The sequence below is a fragment of the Gavia stellata genome, chromosome 5 (genome assembly GCF_030936135.1).
Source record: "Gavia stellata isolate bGavSte3 chromosome 5, bGavSte3.hap2, whole genome shotgun sequence".
NCBI classification, from domain to species: Eukaryota; Metazoa; Chordata; class Aves; order Gaviiformes; family Gaviidae; genus Gavia; species Gavia stellata.
Window position 1 is genome coordinate 25,415,741 of NC_082598.1, and position 15,819 is coordinate 25,431,559.

Sequence of the window (15,819 nt, forward strand, 5' to 3'; positions counted from 1 at the left end):
GGAGCGGCGCGGGGGGCGGCCGCCGCCTCGCCTCCTCGCTGCCGCCGCGCTCCGGCGCCGGGCAGCGGCCCCGGCCCCAGCCGCGCCGCCGCCGAGGAGGCAGGCGGCGGCCCCGGCAGCCGGAGGGTCCGCATGGCCTCTGCCGGCGAGCCGGTGGCAAGCGCCGCTGCTGCCGCCGCCCCGCCGGTCCGGCGGCTGCCCTGAGCCGGGGCCCGGCGGCCGCCTGCGAGGATCGCCCTGCAGCGCGGCGGGATGTGGCCAGCCGGGGCGGGCGGCAGGCTGCCCTGCCCGCGGGACGCGGCGCTGCGGCGGGCGGCTTTCTCCGGCAACCTCTCGGCGCTGCCGTCCCACCTGGTGCCGAGCGGCAGGAGCGTCCGCGTCTTCATCAGCGCCAACCCCGAAGGTAACCCGCGGCCCGCCGGGCCCCGCCGCCCGCGCCGCAGCTCCCCCTGCCGCCCGCAGCGCCCGCGCCGCACCCCGGCCCCGGCCACCGCCGTGGCGCTGCCCGCTGCGGCCGGACGGCGCCGGGCGCCCTCGCCCAGGGGGTCCGCGGTGTGGCCGAGACCGGCTCCTCGTCGCTGCCCCCGCAGCCGGCCCCGAGGGCCGCCAGGGCGGCGCGCTCCCGGGAGTGGGGCCGCTTCCCCCCGCCGTGCGCCGTGTGGGGCGGCGGGGCGGGGCGGGCGGTGTGGGGGCGCGAGGGGCGCGGCGCCTGGCAGCGATTTGGGCGGCTGGCCGTGCCGGGTGTCGGTTGGCGAGCGCGGGGAGGGGGGATTAGGAGGCGCCCATATACGCCGCTTCTGAAGTTGTATGCCTATATATGACACGTTTGAAAGGCACGGGGGGCGGGGGGGTCGTCTCTCTTTTTTGCGGAGCAGCGGGGCACTGGGTACGCGAGGGTCCCGGGCATGGAAACGGGTTGCCTTCTAGCGAAGGGGAAGCTTTTCGGGGGGGATGTTTTGTGGAGCTCTCCTGGGGCGGCTGCTTAATAGAGTTTCCCATTGATTTCACAGCACAGTGAAAGCAGGTTTCTGCCCGCTGAGGCTACTGCAAACGTGGTCCTTTGATTCCGGTCATACTCTGCTTCCAAGGAAGCATGCACTGAAACCTGCAATTTTAGCTTAATAAAGTCGGGATCACATACTCGGTATCTGAACTTAGGCATCCTGCTACTTAAAGTGTATTTTTAAAATTACCCTTTGATATGAGGAATTTGCATACATTCAGGAGGTGTCATTCCCACTCATAAGATTTAAGTTACTGAAGCATATTCCCACTTGCAGCACGGAAATAATACATTAAGCATTCACACCTATGACATTTCTTTTCTGTAAAAATGAGCCCACTCTATTCACAATTCTTGTTCACACCACCACCCACCACCTTCCCCCCCAACACTTCTAATTCAACAATACTGTCATCTTTTATGCAAACATCAGAGATCTGAAAATCATGCCTGAAATTACAAAATAGTTTGAATTTTGAAGTGAAAATTGTCTTGGCACCGGTACTTACATGAGTATGAGAAATAGTGCTCACAAGCAAAAAAGTGGGCATAGCGCTGCCTTAGAGAATTCCCACACCTCCAGGTCTTCCGAGTTGCTCTCGACACAAGGAAGCTCTCAGCTCTCGCATCCGACATCCCTGTTTGTTTGAAAAGATGCCATTCTTTAAGCAGGGCATGACAACGCTTGCACTTTATTGTTGCAATCTAAGCAAAGACATATAAATAGCAATAATCAGAAAAATGTTTCTTTGGCTCTGAAAGAAAATTGGTGTGGATTTTTATAAGATATGTTATTAATTGGAAATGGGTTTCTGCCAGCATCGCCTTAACTGTGGAGCTACTGATGCCTCCGTATTTGATGTGAATGGCATTTATCATCAGGATAGCGTGGTATGTTAGCTAGATATTTGCTAAAATAAAAAAACCAAAACACTGAACTCATTCTAAAAGTTGGGGTTCGAAGCCATATGTATCCATTTGCAGGATTTTACCCTTGCATTGTTATTTCAAAATTTCAGCTTTAAAAAACCACTAAAAGGAAGAAAATAATTTGGTCGGTTTAGGATTATTTACATTAGTTTCTTTGTAGGATCATATGATCACAATGATTAACACTTCTCATGTCCAAAATTTTATCTGCAACACTGCTCCTGCTTTCAGAAATTATAGTATGGGACAGAAATTCCAGCGTGGTTACAGATCTTGATTACCAACATGAACCACTTATATGAACATTTAGGGACTCTAAATGATGAGACACAACCACGACTATTTATCAGTGATACCACTCACACAAAAGTATTACTAACTGTGTGTGACCTTAAAAAAAGGATCTATGGGTAAACAAGAAAAAGTAGCCTACAATGGGGTTTAGATATCATCTAGTAAGGTACTCAGAAATAAAAATGCTGTTTGCAAAATACCTAGAAGTGTTCACAGTGCAGGAGTTCTGGAAAAAAACAGGTTAAAAGCTTCCAACTTAGTTTAGCATATTTAAGCACCAAACCACAATGTATATTTGCATGACTAAGGCCTGCCTTACTAATTTTCAGCATATCAATACTCTTTATACCCGTTCTTCTTGGTGCTGAGCAGTCCTGAAAGGGGCTGTGAGTCCCCAGACTCCCAGTTGCAGAAGTGAATACCCCCAGCTGTGCTCTGTACGTATCAGAACTGTGGTGCCAGAGAAGCTCAGGGATTAATCCTGCTAGCAGTCAGAAGAAAACTTTATCTACAACTTGAAGTGTACAATCTTAAAAGTATTTTTCTTGAATTATATCAATTTAATAACTGTATATTGGAGAACTCTGGTGAATCAGTGTTTGGTCTGTTCTTTACGAATATACGTTAGTATGACTTAAAGATATTATGGTTTTATTATGCAACTATGATTATTTGTAAAATTTTTTAAACAGAAATCCCTAAAAAGAACAATAAGTGGCGACACTGAGCATGGGTGATAGGAACAAAATGCCTCATTTTAGTCTCTTGTTTTCTAGAGGGAATTTTGTAGGTAAGTGAAACTGTATTTTCCCCTAGTAGTAAACAGTATTGTCTTGTTCAAACGGTTGATATCAATTCATCAATGTTCATATAACTGAAGATGATTGGATCTTTAGAAACATTGCAATTGCTTTATTATTTGAATAGAAAAGTCTGTTTTTGCATTTCAGTAGATAAAAGCAATCAGACATATCTTAAATATGTATTTTGGCTAAGAGACGCTGAAAATTTTGCTTTAAATAATTTATTGGTTTTATCAAGATATTTTTATTGCTTCAAAGTGATAAGGAAAGTAAGTAATATTTGCCTGAGTGTAGTAAGTGCTTTTACTGTTACATGTAGAAATCTGTGGACTGTAATAGCAATCAGTTAATGACAGTTTCTTTGCTACTCAACAGTGCCTGTATAGATGCCTTCCCTTAACATACAGTTCTTATTAAATACAACAGGTATAAACTTCCATACGGTCCCGTTATATGGAGCTGTGACATCAGCCCTATGTAGGTTCAGAATGTTCCAATGATTCTTGTCACTACTTCAAGCAGAAAATTATTTGAGTTGAAAAGTTCGCTATTTCAAGAAATTATGTTGTGCTATAAGGCAATATTACAAGCCTTGGTTGAAACTGATGCCTTAACCGGAGTTAGGAATTTGTCCTGAAAACAGAATCCTGTGAATTGGAACATACAGTCAAAACTCTAGTAATTTTAAATTCCCTTGGCTTTTCTGAAATTGGGGAAGTTACCCCTTGGCTAGTTTGACTTAAGGTCTTGTTATTGCTTCCATTAGTTAAGACATCCGTAATTTTTTAATCTGAGCTCTTTAAGTTTTGGTTGTGAAGAAGTCTTTCATGTCTGTAATTTAGCAGAGACAAATGCATGCATTGAAGAGAGGTATGTATAAAGCCAAATCCTACACACGGGCGGTTCCACTGACAGCAGGATGATAATACCTTTATATAGCATCTACGTGTGTCCTGACATAGGTGGTGTTACCCAGTCTTATCTCAAACTGTAAACAGGGTTCCATTTAACACTTCTCATGGTAAGGATGCTCCCTTTTCCATCCATTACATCAGCTGCATACTGTTCGCTCTTCTTTGTGCAGCACCTCTGCATACCTCCTAAATTCCAGTACAGGATTGCCTTTTACTGGATCCTGACAGTTAATACTTTTTAGCCATTTTTTAGCCATTCAAAACGTTTCCATTGTACAAACAGAAACAATTGTGATGAGATCAGGAACAAGCTTTGCTTTAACATCCCTTTTTAATACAGAAAGGCTATGTTCCTCATGGTTTCTGTGCCTCAAGTACCCATTTTTTAAAACTATAAAACCAACTATTTATAAAAAACCTAACTAATATTGGTTTTGGCATGATTAATAATCTTAAGTATGAAGTCCTATGCATACATGTAGAAAATGTAAAATAAAGAACTTATTCTAGTAGAAGATACTACTGATACTACCACCACTTCAATGCCTCCATTGTACAAGCACGGTATGAAACTAACCTGTACAGTTAGAACTTCACCAGCTTCTCCATAGACTGCTTGAGTGAGATTTCCTTGTCTTACACTCTTGAATGAGTTTGAGTTTTCTTGACTTATTATACAATTGTTCAACTTGGTTTCGTTTCCATTGACATTCATCATGCAGAGTATTGTATTGATTTGAAAAACACTCGATTCTAATAAAGCACAAATGTTTGGTGCCCATTTTACATATTTTCTCATGATACATAAAGCAAAATTCTCACCTGCACTTAGTTTTGTTGACTAGATAAGGATTATTCCTATAAATAATGATTGCAGAAATGGATCTTACTAACGTTTTTGTTTGGACCTATTGTTGTAGGCTGCTTTGCAGGAATTACATGTGTTTTTATGCATGTTGATGTACATCTGAAGGAAAAAAAAAGTTATGTGCATTTGTAGTTCAGTGCTACTGAACATGAGGGTGAATAACTAATAACAGATGAAGAATTATGATTACTTTAATTACGAATTTATTGCCATATGTGAGAGAAAGGTGTAACTTTTCATTCTTAGCATATTCCAGGTGTGTTATATTATTTTTACCTGAAATGTTGTTTCTCTTAAGAAAAATATAATTGAGGAAATGTCAATGTGGAAAAATACCCAAAAGCCAGAACAATGCTTAGTTAACCATGGTCCATTTTGGCCAGCCCCAAAATACCATATGGTGTCCCTACTTGGATACATTGCATGAAGATCTTTTTATAAAGACTATTTTATATAATCTGGGTGGAATTTATTCCTTAGCTAAATGAAAACACAGATGTTCAAGTGTATGAAATTGCAAGGGAGGTGTTGCGGAGATGTGGAGACAAATAACTCCAGGACTTTTTTTATGCTAAGTGTTAGTTCTGGTTACCTAACTTTGTACCTATTTATGGTTTTATGTGACGCACATCACTGTGGTGTTTAAGAGCTACAAACCAAGCTACACTTGGGAAAAAAAATAAGTTCAATAGTTTTAGAGATAAAGTTGCATATCTCAGAGTTTGGGAGAGCAACATGGTTCAAGTACCTGGGTTTGGTATGGACCTTGATTTGAAATACATCTTATTTCAGAAGACCCAGAGGTCAGAGATACCTACAGTTCATTAGGTTGGAAAGAAGCCTGCTGTTTTCAGTATTTCTTTTTGTGGGTTCTTTGCTTATGTAGCTTGGGGAGGGGGCTAAGGATTTGCTCTAAATGTACCAAATATGCAAGTGTCAACATTGAGAACTTTTGTTTAATTTTCAACAAAATTTTTCATTCATGTACTCAAAAGGTAGGATGTGCATTTGGGGAGCAAGACTAAGATCAAGAGGCATGGGTTGTTCTTTTTTAGGAAAACAGCAAGCTATTTAGTTTCAATTTCTTTTCTTCCTTTCTAACTTTGCAAATATTGCTTTATTTCTTCAGATGTATTTGCATGCTAGACTGGTTCCATATACTGTAGTTTGTGTATATATACATACATACATATGTGTGCATCTTTTTGTTAAACTAGAAATACAGAGCAGTCAAGATGTGTGCAGGACACTGGAGCGTGCCTCATTCTTGTGCAAAGTGGTCATCCTTTTAATGACAGATAAAGAGGAGCTTGCAGCCCCTGTACGTTTCACACAGTTTCTAAGTATAATGAGAGACAATGAAACACGCGGGCAAATTCCATGTAATATTAATTTCTCAAATAATATGTTAGATGATGGACAGCAGCAATATTGAATCGACTCCCTATTGTGAATCGTTCCCTGAGCAAGGTATGAGACCTAGCTTGAAATGAGGGGCAGCACCGTGCAGGCAGCATTACAGTGCTGTCCCCCATCAACACAGGGGAACCTCTTTCCTGCCTGATCAAGGGCAGTGGGATGACCTCTCAGCTGAGCAACAGCCTGCTGTGCAACAAACTAAGGAGGATTTCCAAGACTGTGTTTCAAGGAGACCACATGTATTCTGTGGTGGGATTTCTGTAATTGCATATGAACAGTGTAGTACAAAGAGTACATCATTTGGCATCCTATCTTTAAGCTTATGCAGTGAAATAACTCCTTTTAAGAAACTTACCTACATGACTATCTAGGCATATGCATGTGTTCACAGATGTGTGACATAAAACACATCAGAGAAAATCCTACATTAGACTTTAAATTTTGTTTGGAGAATTTTTAAATTATTATTATGGAAAGAAAACTTTAGATCAAGGAGTTACTGAACTTTTAATACAAGATATAAGGGCAGCAATTTTTTTCATCTGAAACAAATGAAATTTCTTTGAATTCTCATCTGCTGAAAGAGTATTTTGTGATAAGATATCCTTTCAGGCTGCAATAATAATACATTAGTAATATTTAGCTACCAGTAATTTAAGGTTTTAATATATTGAAGGTGGTAGATAAAAATCTAATGTAGTCATAGATAGTCATGTGTATGGAACATAGAGAAATCTGGCAGTTTTTAATATAGGCAGTGCTGTTCAAGACAACTGCTTTATCCCCTTACTGGAATTCTAATTAAAGAAGGATAATAATAGATAGAATTAGGGAACCCAATTTAATCATGGTTGCGCCACTGCAACTCTAAAATAACTCCACTGGCCTGATGCTACTCTTATTAATTTAGGTTTTGTATCAGAGAGAGGTTTTTGCTTCCAAAATCTTTAGTCAAAAGGGGAGTAGGGGTAATTCACAGATACCTGAAAGCAGGTAGGGTAGCAAGGGAAAGAGTAGGGAGCCCCAAGTCAGTGCAGAGTACCATGTGCATGCTGCTGTGTCAGGCAAGGAGGGCATGTACCACATGCAACTTTTGTAAGCCACCCTATCAACACCATAATTACATGCCTGCTTCTATCTTTGATCTGGTCTTGAACTCCCTCTTAAACATCTGCTAATGGCAATTGTCAGAAACAAGATGCTGTGCTGGACAGACCTTATGCCTGACCAACTACAGTCATTATTGTACAGAATCTGGATCTAGAGGGAAAAAAAAAGTTATCTTTACAGACTAGATTTATCAGGCTGTTCAAAATACACTTGGTGCCAGAAGCTGGAAAGACTAGCAAACAGCAGGAATTCCACACTGGGCTTAATCCAGAGTCATGCTGTTCCTAACTATCAGTCTTTGGGACTGATCAAACAGCTGAACAGATCTGATTTCAAATTGTCAGAGCCTGAAAAAAAGTCTTGTACAACTTGCCGCTAGCATTTGCTTGGGGTGGCACAGCTGCAGTCTTCAGTATAGTAACGTGTCTTTTTGGTATAATTAAACAGTCAAAAATGTTTATTAATAGAGTCCATATCACTCTACTAGCAATTGAGTACCTTTGCAGTCTCACCTATGCTTTATAGATCTCCAGCTTTGTCCTCCAACTCTGTTATCTGAAGCAGGTATTGAGACATGTAGTTATTATAGTGTATGTATGATACATAGCAATGTTATTTGTAAAATTATTATTTAGAGTCTCTAATTAGTAACATTTTACAAAACATTAAGTTGAAATGAGAATTAATGACTAAGAGCTCTATCTGGACAGCCTTAGTTTCAGAGAGCTCCCCAACTGAAGTGGTTGCTATTGGCGGGCATTTTTGAAGCCTAGACCCTTTGATGTGTTCGTATTACTAAAGAGCATTTGCATTTCTTAAAAGCTACAGCACTCCATGAAAGTACAAAATAGACATTCAGAAGCATGTAGAAGTTCAAAGTTAAAAATCACTGGCAAAATAAATGGCAAAATAAATGGCTTGTGCAAATCCTCCAAAAACCGTTTTCAGCATAGTGGTTTCAGCATAGTGGTTTCAATACATATTGTCTGTTAGTTAGTATTGTTTATTTGTGTTGTACAAGATTGATGCCTGACCGTGTAATGTAGGAAGAAATGACTGGCACTTTAGAATATTTGTAACAGAACCCCTGACACTGCCTGAGTTTACACTCAATGTTTATTCACAAGCGATCTCACTGACACGGAGCTCCAATGATGAAAGAGTAAGAGATCACAATAGGGACAAAACAATAAAGATTATATCTTTGTGTTTAATAATCTGTGAGGTTCTTTGCTTCCATGAATTTGTCTAGTTGCTTTACTAATTAGTCAATAGTCCTGGTACTTGTAACAACCTTTCCAAGTCTTCAGATAGATTATTGCCCAGTGAAATGCCTAATCCTACTAACTTCAGTGGGAATTTTGTATTAACAAGACCATGCATATTCAGCCAAAGAAGACAGCTCAAAAACCAAAAGTATCTGTGGAGTAGGGGTACCTAAAAGCAGATCTCCCTAAAAGAGTAACTTTATCCAAAGCCATCATTGTAATGATCTACTTTTGTCTATCTGTATATAGAAAGAGAGGTTAACTGTGAAGACCTAGTTATCCGAATGTTCTTATTTCCATGGAGTTGTTAAAATGGAGCCATACTAAGAAATAAATAAGGAAATTACAGTGTTCAATAACCTAAGGAGCCTGAGGTTTGGAGTCTAATCTAAAGGAGTCCAGTGTGTCACGCAGGACTCTAATCTGAGGGTTATTTTATTACTAAGAATTTTCCACACCTACCTATGCCAGCATGACACATCTAGAGGATCTTGCTTTACTGTCATAATGAAACATAACATAAATCATGTATGACTGCTCTGTAAGTGATTTTCTTAAAATGAAGGACTTCATCTTTTTATTTTTTCGTACCTACTGTTGTTTAATAAAGGCCCCACAAATTCTAGAAAAGGAGATCAGAGGAAAAGTATTTTCTTACTTAATAACGACCTGGTGGCTAGATTCATGGTCTGTATTGTTCTGACAAGACAAAGTTATTTGTTCTGAAGAAAATGCTTATTTTTCTTCTTCATTTTCCATGCTATAATATTTCTGATAGCTCAGATAATGAGAGCAGTGAGCAGTAAGTGTCGATCCTCTTTTTAGGAGTGGTTTCTGGTAAATGTTAGGAAAATGATAAAATCGTATTATTGTTTGATAATGGTCTTGATTTACTTAGAGATTTATTGGATTCTATTTAAATGTGATGAAGAACTGTGCAGTGCTCTTGAAGCAAGTTACTGAAGCATTCCAGTGGATGTTGGCCCTAATTTGGCATATCAAGACACTAGTAAAGTTTGTATGATTATTTACTTTGAAATGCAAGCCATTTACAACGTGGGATTATAAAGAATTAAGCAATCTCTGGTGAGCAAAATAAGTGCCATTGAGTTCAATGACATGCCATTTAAGTCAGAAATATGTGGCCATGACAGAGATCCAAGGGACCTTAGGCAGTTATTTCATTAGGCAGGTATTTGTTGTTGTACAAATCACAGACCAGGAGGCTGGAAGGGACCTCCTGAGGCCTTCGGATCTGTCCTCCTGCCTGAAGCAGGATCAAACATAGCTGTGCCATTCCTGACAGAAGATAGTCTAGCTCTTCATGAGCTGTCTCCAAACCAGTTAAGAAAATACATAGGAAAACAGACTGTACAGCATACTGCTGCACTGTCTTCCACAGCACTACCGGTAGCGCTTACTGCAACATATACAGACACAAAATAAACTCATTAGTCAATAGAAACTACCAAAGATAAAAGTTCCCTGAAAATTTCCCTGCTTAGAATGAGTTTCAGTAACTTCCACTAGTCTATGTCATTATTCATAAATTTCTCAAATCTAGTTTCTGCCTCTTCATCCTTTTACCATGTCAGGAAGCCGATCTATGCATCCAAGAAAAGCATGTATAATATAAAGCAATAAACTCCCATAGGGATTATTTTACCATGTATGTACGTCCTGCAGAGGAATGCTTGTTTCAGGTGAAGCTTTCCTGCAAATAAGGCATTTATGAAGTGTCTAATAGCTATGTTACAGCTTTTCCTTTGATGGTTTATTTATGAATGGGAGGAGGAGACTCATCTACAGGATTTCTCTTATTTGCCTTCTTATTCTCATATAGATATTTATTATATTTGAGATTAATATCATTCTGTCAGATTTGTTTAATGTCAGTCATGAGTTAAAAATATTTTTCAAAAGAGAACAGAAGACCTGTAGAAGACACACAGATCATCATATATTCCTCCTTTCTTTAGAAAGCAAAGCTAAAAATGCAAATGATCTTGTTACACTCTACCTGTTTTAGTTCTGAATTTTCTATTTTATACTTTCTATAACCAACCATGTATAATACTATACAATTCTACTGAGCAATTCCATTGCTGGTGTATTGTTCCAGGGTTAATACCACAGTCAGCTCCTCACAGTCATTATGTAAATTCAAAATCATTTCAAATAAAAGAAATGTGATCCCCAGTTGTGGATTCGGTTCTGTTTAACCATATGTAGGTGTAGAAGGTAAAAGATGACTTGCAGATGTTTTTAGATATTCTGTGGACAAGGGACAAATACCTTCACAGGCATTGAGAAGGACTGATAGTGTCTGGCAGTGCAAGAAATGGAAATGAAGTCAAGTCCACACTTTCAGCCATCTTCTAGACTGCCATGGAGAGTATAGTATCATAGAAGATCTTTATCCTCCTTTAAAGGTCATTGTAGCTCATTGGGTATCATTATTGTGAAAATAAAAGCAAAGAGTTGGAGAAGATGGCTAAAGTAATTTGAAAGTACTAATTTGGAAGACAGTCTGTAGTTCAGTCACTGATTGATTAAATTGGTATGCCAGTTCTGGAAGTTCTTCAGATACTGTTTTCTGTGTCACATGTGTGAAATATATTAGTGGGAAATTGAACTTAGTTGTTTCAACTACATCTGTTTCTTAAATGGAGTAAGTGCTTAGAATACGTATTGTCCTTTTTCAATTACTAACTCCTCAAGATTGTTAAACTGCAAATTTACTATTACCTTAATATATATCATCAACTAAATGTGGTTAACAAGCAGAAGAAATTAATAAAATCTGGAACAAGAAAACAAAATATAGTAAAATCCAGTCATGACAAAAATATTTTACTCATAAAAACAGATACATTCAAAAATTTATAAAAAAGGGCCTTTTCCGCTGGATTATATAATCTTCACTGAAAATAATGCTTTGATGAATCATTAGAATTAGAAAGGGTGAGGCAGAATGGAGGTAAGATAAATCACTCTTCCTTTACATGTCAGTCACTGTTTTCCTCTCAGACGCTACATAATCCATCAAAACGAGCCAGTTTTGTGAATTATTTGGTCATGCTCAATGACTTTTAGTGCAGACCCAACCGGGAATTCTCGGTTTTAAAAACTGTTGTACTGCAGTACCTGTAAGTGGGTGGTTATAGCTAGGTAGAAGTTGTCTGTTGGTTTGTGAAATAGTCCTGTAAGAAATCAGTTGAGATTCTCTTATTTAGGCAAGGCGCGGTTGAGTTTCTGGCCTGCCTCCCTCACATACTCCTGTTCTGGGCTTAATGCCCTCTTGCAGCTGCTCTCCTTTGCCGGGATTGTCATTTAGTTTCTTCATCATTGATAACTGTTTCTACAGCAGCCAAGTACTATTCTGACTGTGCAGTGATGTTATTTAATAGTCCTCTCCATTTAGCATCAAGAAAAAAAAATCTGTTGCAAAGAAAACTCCTATTTTATTGATGCAGACTTACTGCACTGATAGCAAGCAGCACCTCTCATTTCTTCTGTTGGTGTCTCTGCACACCCACAAGTGTCAGGTTCAAGACTTTTTCATCTTCTGGCAGGAAAGTCTTCACATCTTTCACTTGAATCCCATACTGTAGGCTGCATTTATCAGTCATGCTTTTCCAGCTGGCCTGACTGACTTCAGCAGTTTTGTAGTGACACAAACCATGGCCATGTTCCACCAAACTTAAGGAAGAATGTGACCTGAATTAGAACTTTGTGACTTGTGAACTTACATAGAAAGTTTAGAGAAGGGAGGGGCAACTTCACCAGAGAGCCAACAGTACTTGCAGAGCTATTCCATAGCTTTGCAGTGCTGCCAGATGTAAAGTCACATAGGAGTGTTTATTGGAATTTCTTCAGACAAGATGTATTTAATGGGCCTGTGCTGGCCTGTACTGTGAAATACATGTGTGCTTTTATGAGCCTTGCTTTCTTGTGGTTTTTTTATGGCTTGCCTCTGCTGTATGCCTTCTCAAAGCTTACAACATACTACTTTGTTTGCTTTCAGCACTTGAATCTGCAGTTCAGTTAGGAGACAAAATGTCTGTGACATCCCATTGCTTTATTGATTGCGAATGCCTCATTACCTCAAGTGCTTTTGTAATGTACCCTGATTGTTTTCTCTTTGGTCTAATGATGTCAGAAAAAAATAGTAAAGCTACTGCAGTACACCCAACTTAATTGTTAAAAATTTTTCCAGTGTTGTACAGCATTTTTTCTGCTTTCTAGGTAATTCCATAGTTTTTTGAAGTGTGAGTTGACACCTCTAGATAAATTAGTAGGACTTTTGCATGTGTCTTTGTTACTGCAATGGCCCTTTTTATGTCTTCTGTTACACGTTTTTGCACAGCTCACTTAGAAGTCATCTTTTAGATGTCACAAAAGTTTTTCTTTCACATTAATTTTTATTATAGTTGCAAATTCTTGCCCTTGCAGGCTTTACTGTTTTCCAGTGCTTAGTTGTAATAAGCTTTCGTGTTCTGCAGAGATAATTTTCAGACTTAATTTTGGTGTCTCTAAATGTGCTGTGTCTTCAGTTTCTCCTGTCGCATCATTTAATTGTATGACAATAATTGTTTGTAAATTGTCATGTTTTCAAGAGCTTTTCCTAGTTTGCTTTATTAAATGAAAGAATTAGATTTTGTTGAATTCTTCCACTTGTGCAGTTTGCAGAATGGAAAATTCTCCCCCTGTAGAGAATCTGCCTTCAACCCATGGTGCCGTTAAAGCTCCCACTATGCATTGGCATTTACATGCAGATGCATTTGCATTTGCAGTATTTGCCACAAATCATAGCTGAGGGATGCAAGGACATCTAGACACCCAAGCTGCAATCTAGGGACCATTTGCAGGATTGGGAAAGGATTCCAGGTCAACCTAACTCCTCTTTTTTCTTTAAGAACGTCTACATGTAAGGGTGCTGTGTTCCCAAGGGGTAACGTGAGGTTTGTTATTAGAATATGTTATGAGATAAAATTCCGCTTCAGAGTCCTTCCTCATACCATACCGAATAGATTTAATGAGTATGTAGTGGGGTTTTATTTATTAGTTTATTTATGGATTGAAGGATTTCATCCAAACTCTGTGGAAGTCAGGCATCAAAAGGTATTGGGTTTCACTACATGCCACAAATGTAGAACTTCATTTAAGATCTGCTGAGATTAATAGATCTTTCCATTAACTTCACCAACCTTTGGATCAGAATCCAAATTTGTTTCATGTAAGCATATTGTACGCATAATAAAACTCAGAACTCTCAGAAGCCAACATTTGTTTTAAACTGGGAACACAATCATGTGTGAATAATTAAAAATCAAAATTTAGATATAGGAACTGCTTTTCCCTTCTGTCATGTCAGTTCCATACTGATATTTCCCCAAAATTCTGTATTTTAACATGGGTCTTGACCCCTTTGATTTTACTAGGTGCCTCATTTTTGTATGTGTATAAATTGACAGCTGGCTGTTACTGTTAAGCCAATAGGTGGCACTAGTTAATCATATTAACAGTCAGGATGCAGGGTTTTTTATAAGTAAGGTGTCACTGTGGAATGTGGCCAGCTATTAAGCATTGCAATTACAAAAATAATAAATACATATTCTATATGTGATGTTTTAAGTTTGTCATCTTACAGAACTGGCAGTAGGGAACATTTCAGAGAAATAGGTTTTAAAACTACACCTCATTTTAAATTGGATATTGTTTGATTTTGGACTAAAAAAGAAGAGCTAATTGCTGCAACTAGAAGTTTTAGGCTTATAATTATGCCCTACATTTTGAATCCTGCCTCAGATAGTTAGGTCTTTTGTTTTGCAAATGTGTTTGTTTAAATGTTCTGGTGTAGACCACAAATTTGTAGTCACATCCTGTCATTTCTTCACAATTGAGAGACACATTTCAGGATTGCTTACTATTCTAATGTTATTTTCCATTATTTCTTCTGATTTTCATGCCAAGTGGCCATTCCTTTGGGCTCAAATGCTCAGCCCACTCTTGTTGTATTTATTTTTTTAAGAACTGAGAAGGTTGAAGAGAGGGAGATGCCACCAATGTTATTGTGTGATATCCTGGTGGCTAGAGCACTAACCTCTGAGCTGAAGGACTGTGATCTAGGTCCTCCTTAGTCCAACAGAGTTGCGCACACTTTCTGCACATCACACGAGAGAACTCCCACCATCAGGCTGGGTGAGGACAGGCAGCTGTGTACATCACAGTAATGTTGCAGTATTTTGCTAGTCAGAATTTATGTGGAGGGTTACAGTCAGTTGTGAGTTTTAGTTTAATTAATGAATGGCCTTCAGTCTATCCAGTTTCTCATTCACTTTCTTAGAGAGCCAGTAGAGACCTGAAGGTTGGCAGTGTTGTTTGGGGAGGGCACACTGGAAGTAACCCTGACCAATCTGTTCCCATTCCCTAAAAAGAGTCTTGGGGACCTTTGGATGTTTATTCTAATGCTCTCTACTCTTAGAAACCCCAAGGGAAGGAAATGACAACAGAGTCTATGGAGTTAATTTTCTAGGAAGCCAAGGGTACTAGGTAGCTCAAGTCATTTTTCCCTCTCTTACCAGCTACATGATTCAAACTCATTGTGTTGCAAAGTGCTCTAAGATTCTCAGATGGAAGGCACTATAGAAATGCAAATGACTTATTATTATGGTATTATTTTCAGAGACAAGGCTTCCATAATATTTAGGGACATTTGTTACCTACTGGTATTCAAAGCTTTTAGTATCAGGGGTAATATACAATGCTATTGTGCATTATTAATAAAAAAAGGCAGTTTAAAAGGAATAATTCAGTTGAATAGTCCTATGTGACAAGAACATACTAGCATTAAGAGGTTTGGCAGCCACTTCCTTACTTGGTATTGCTGCTAAGTAATTTTTAACCTTTTTTGCATCATATCCTTAGATAATTCAAGTACAGAAATTCTCACTGCAGTTAGTGGACGATGGTTATAAAATATCCACATTTTTTAATATTGCAATGTATTAAAAAAAAACCTATGCAAGAATCTTCCTACCCATCCAGCAAATCTAAGCATTTAGAATACTTAGAGGAAGCAAACAGCTGGGTATCTTAGTGGATATGCATTCAGGACAACATTAGAAGATGTTCTCTGCTCATCCAGGGCCTCAGACCTCCGTAGCTGCACAGAAGACTCCAACGTTAGGTGCACCGTGTGCATTTG

The 15,819-nt window shown here is 39.4% G+C and overlaps 1 protein-coding gene across 1 annotated transcript in view; it reads left to right on the forward strand.

The window, feature by feature from the left end:
* The first annotated feature begins 252 nt into the window (after window positions 1-252).
* The window catches only part of NWD2 (NACHT and WD repeat domain containing 2), a 55,561-nt gene continuing 39,994 nt past the window's right edge, over window positions 253-15,819 (forward strand). Inside the window, exon 1 of the mRNA XM_059818164.1 lies at window positions 253-403. Coding sequence (XP_059674147.1) covers window positions 253-403 — 151 coding nt within the window. The remainder of the gene's footprint in view (window positions 404-15,819) is intronic.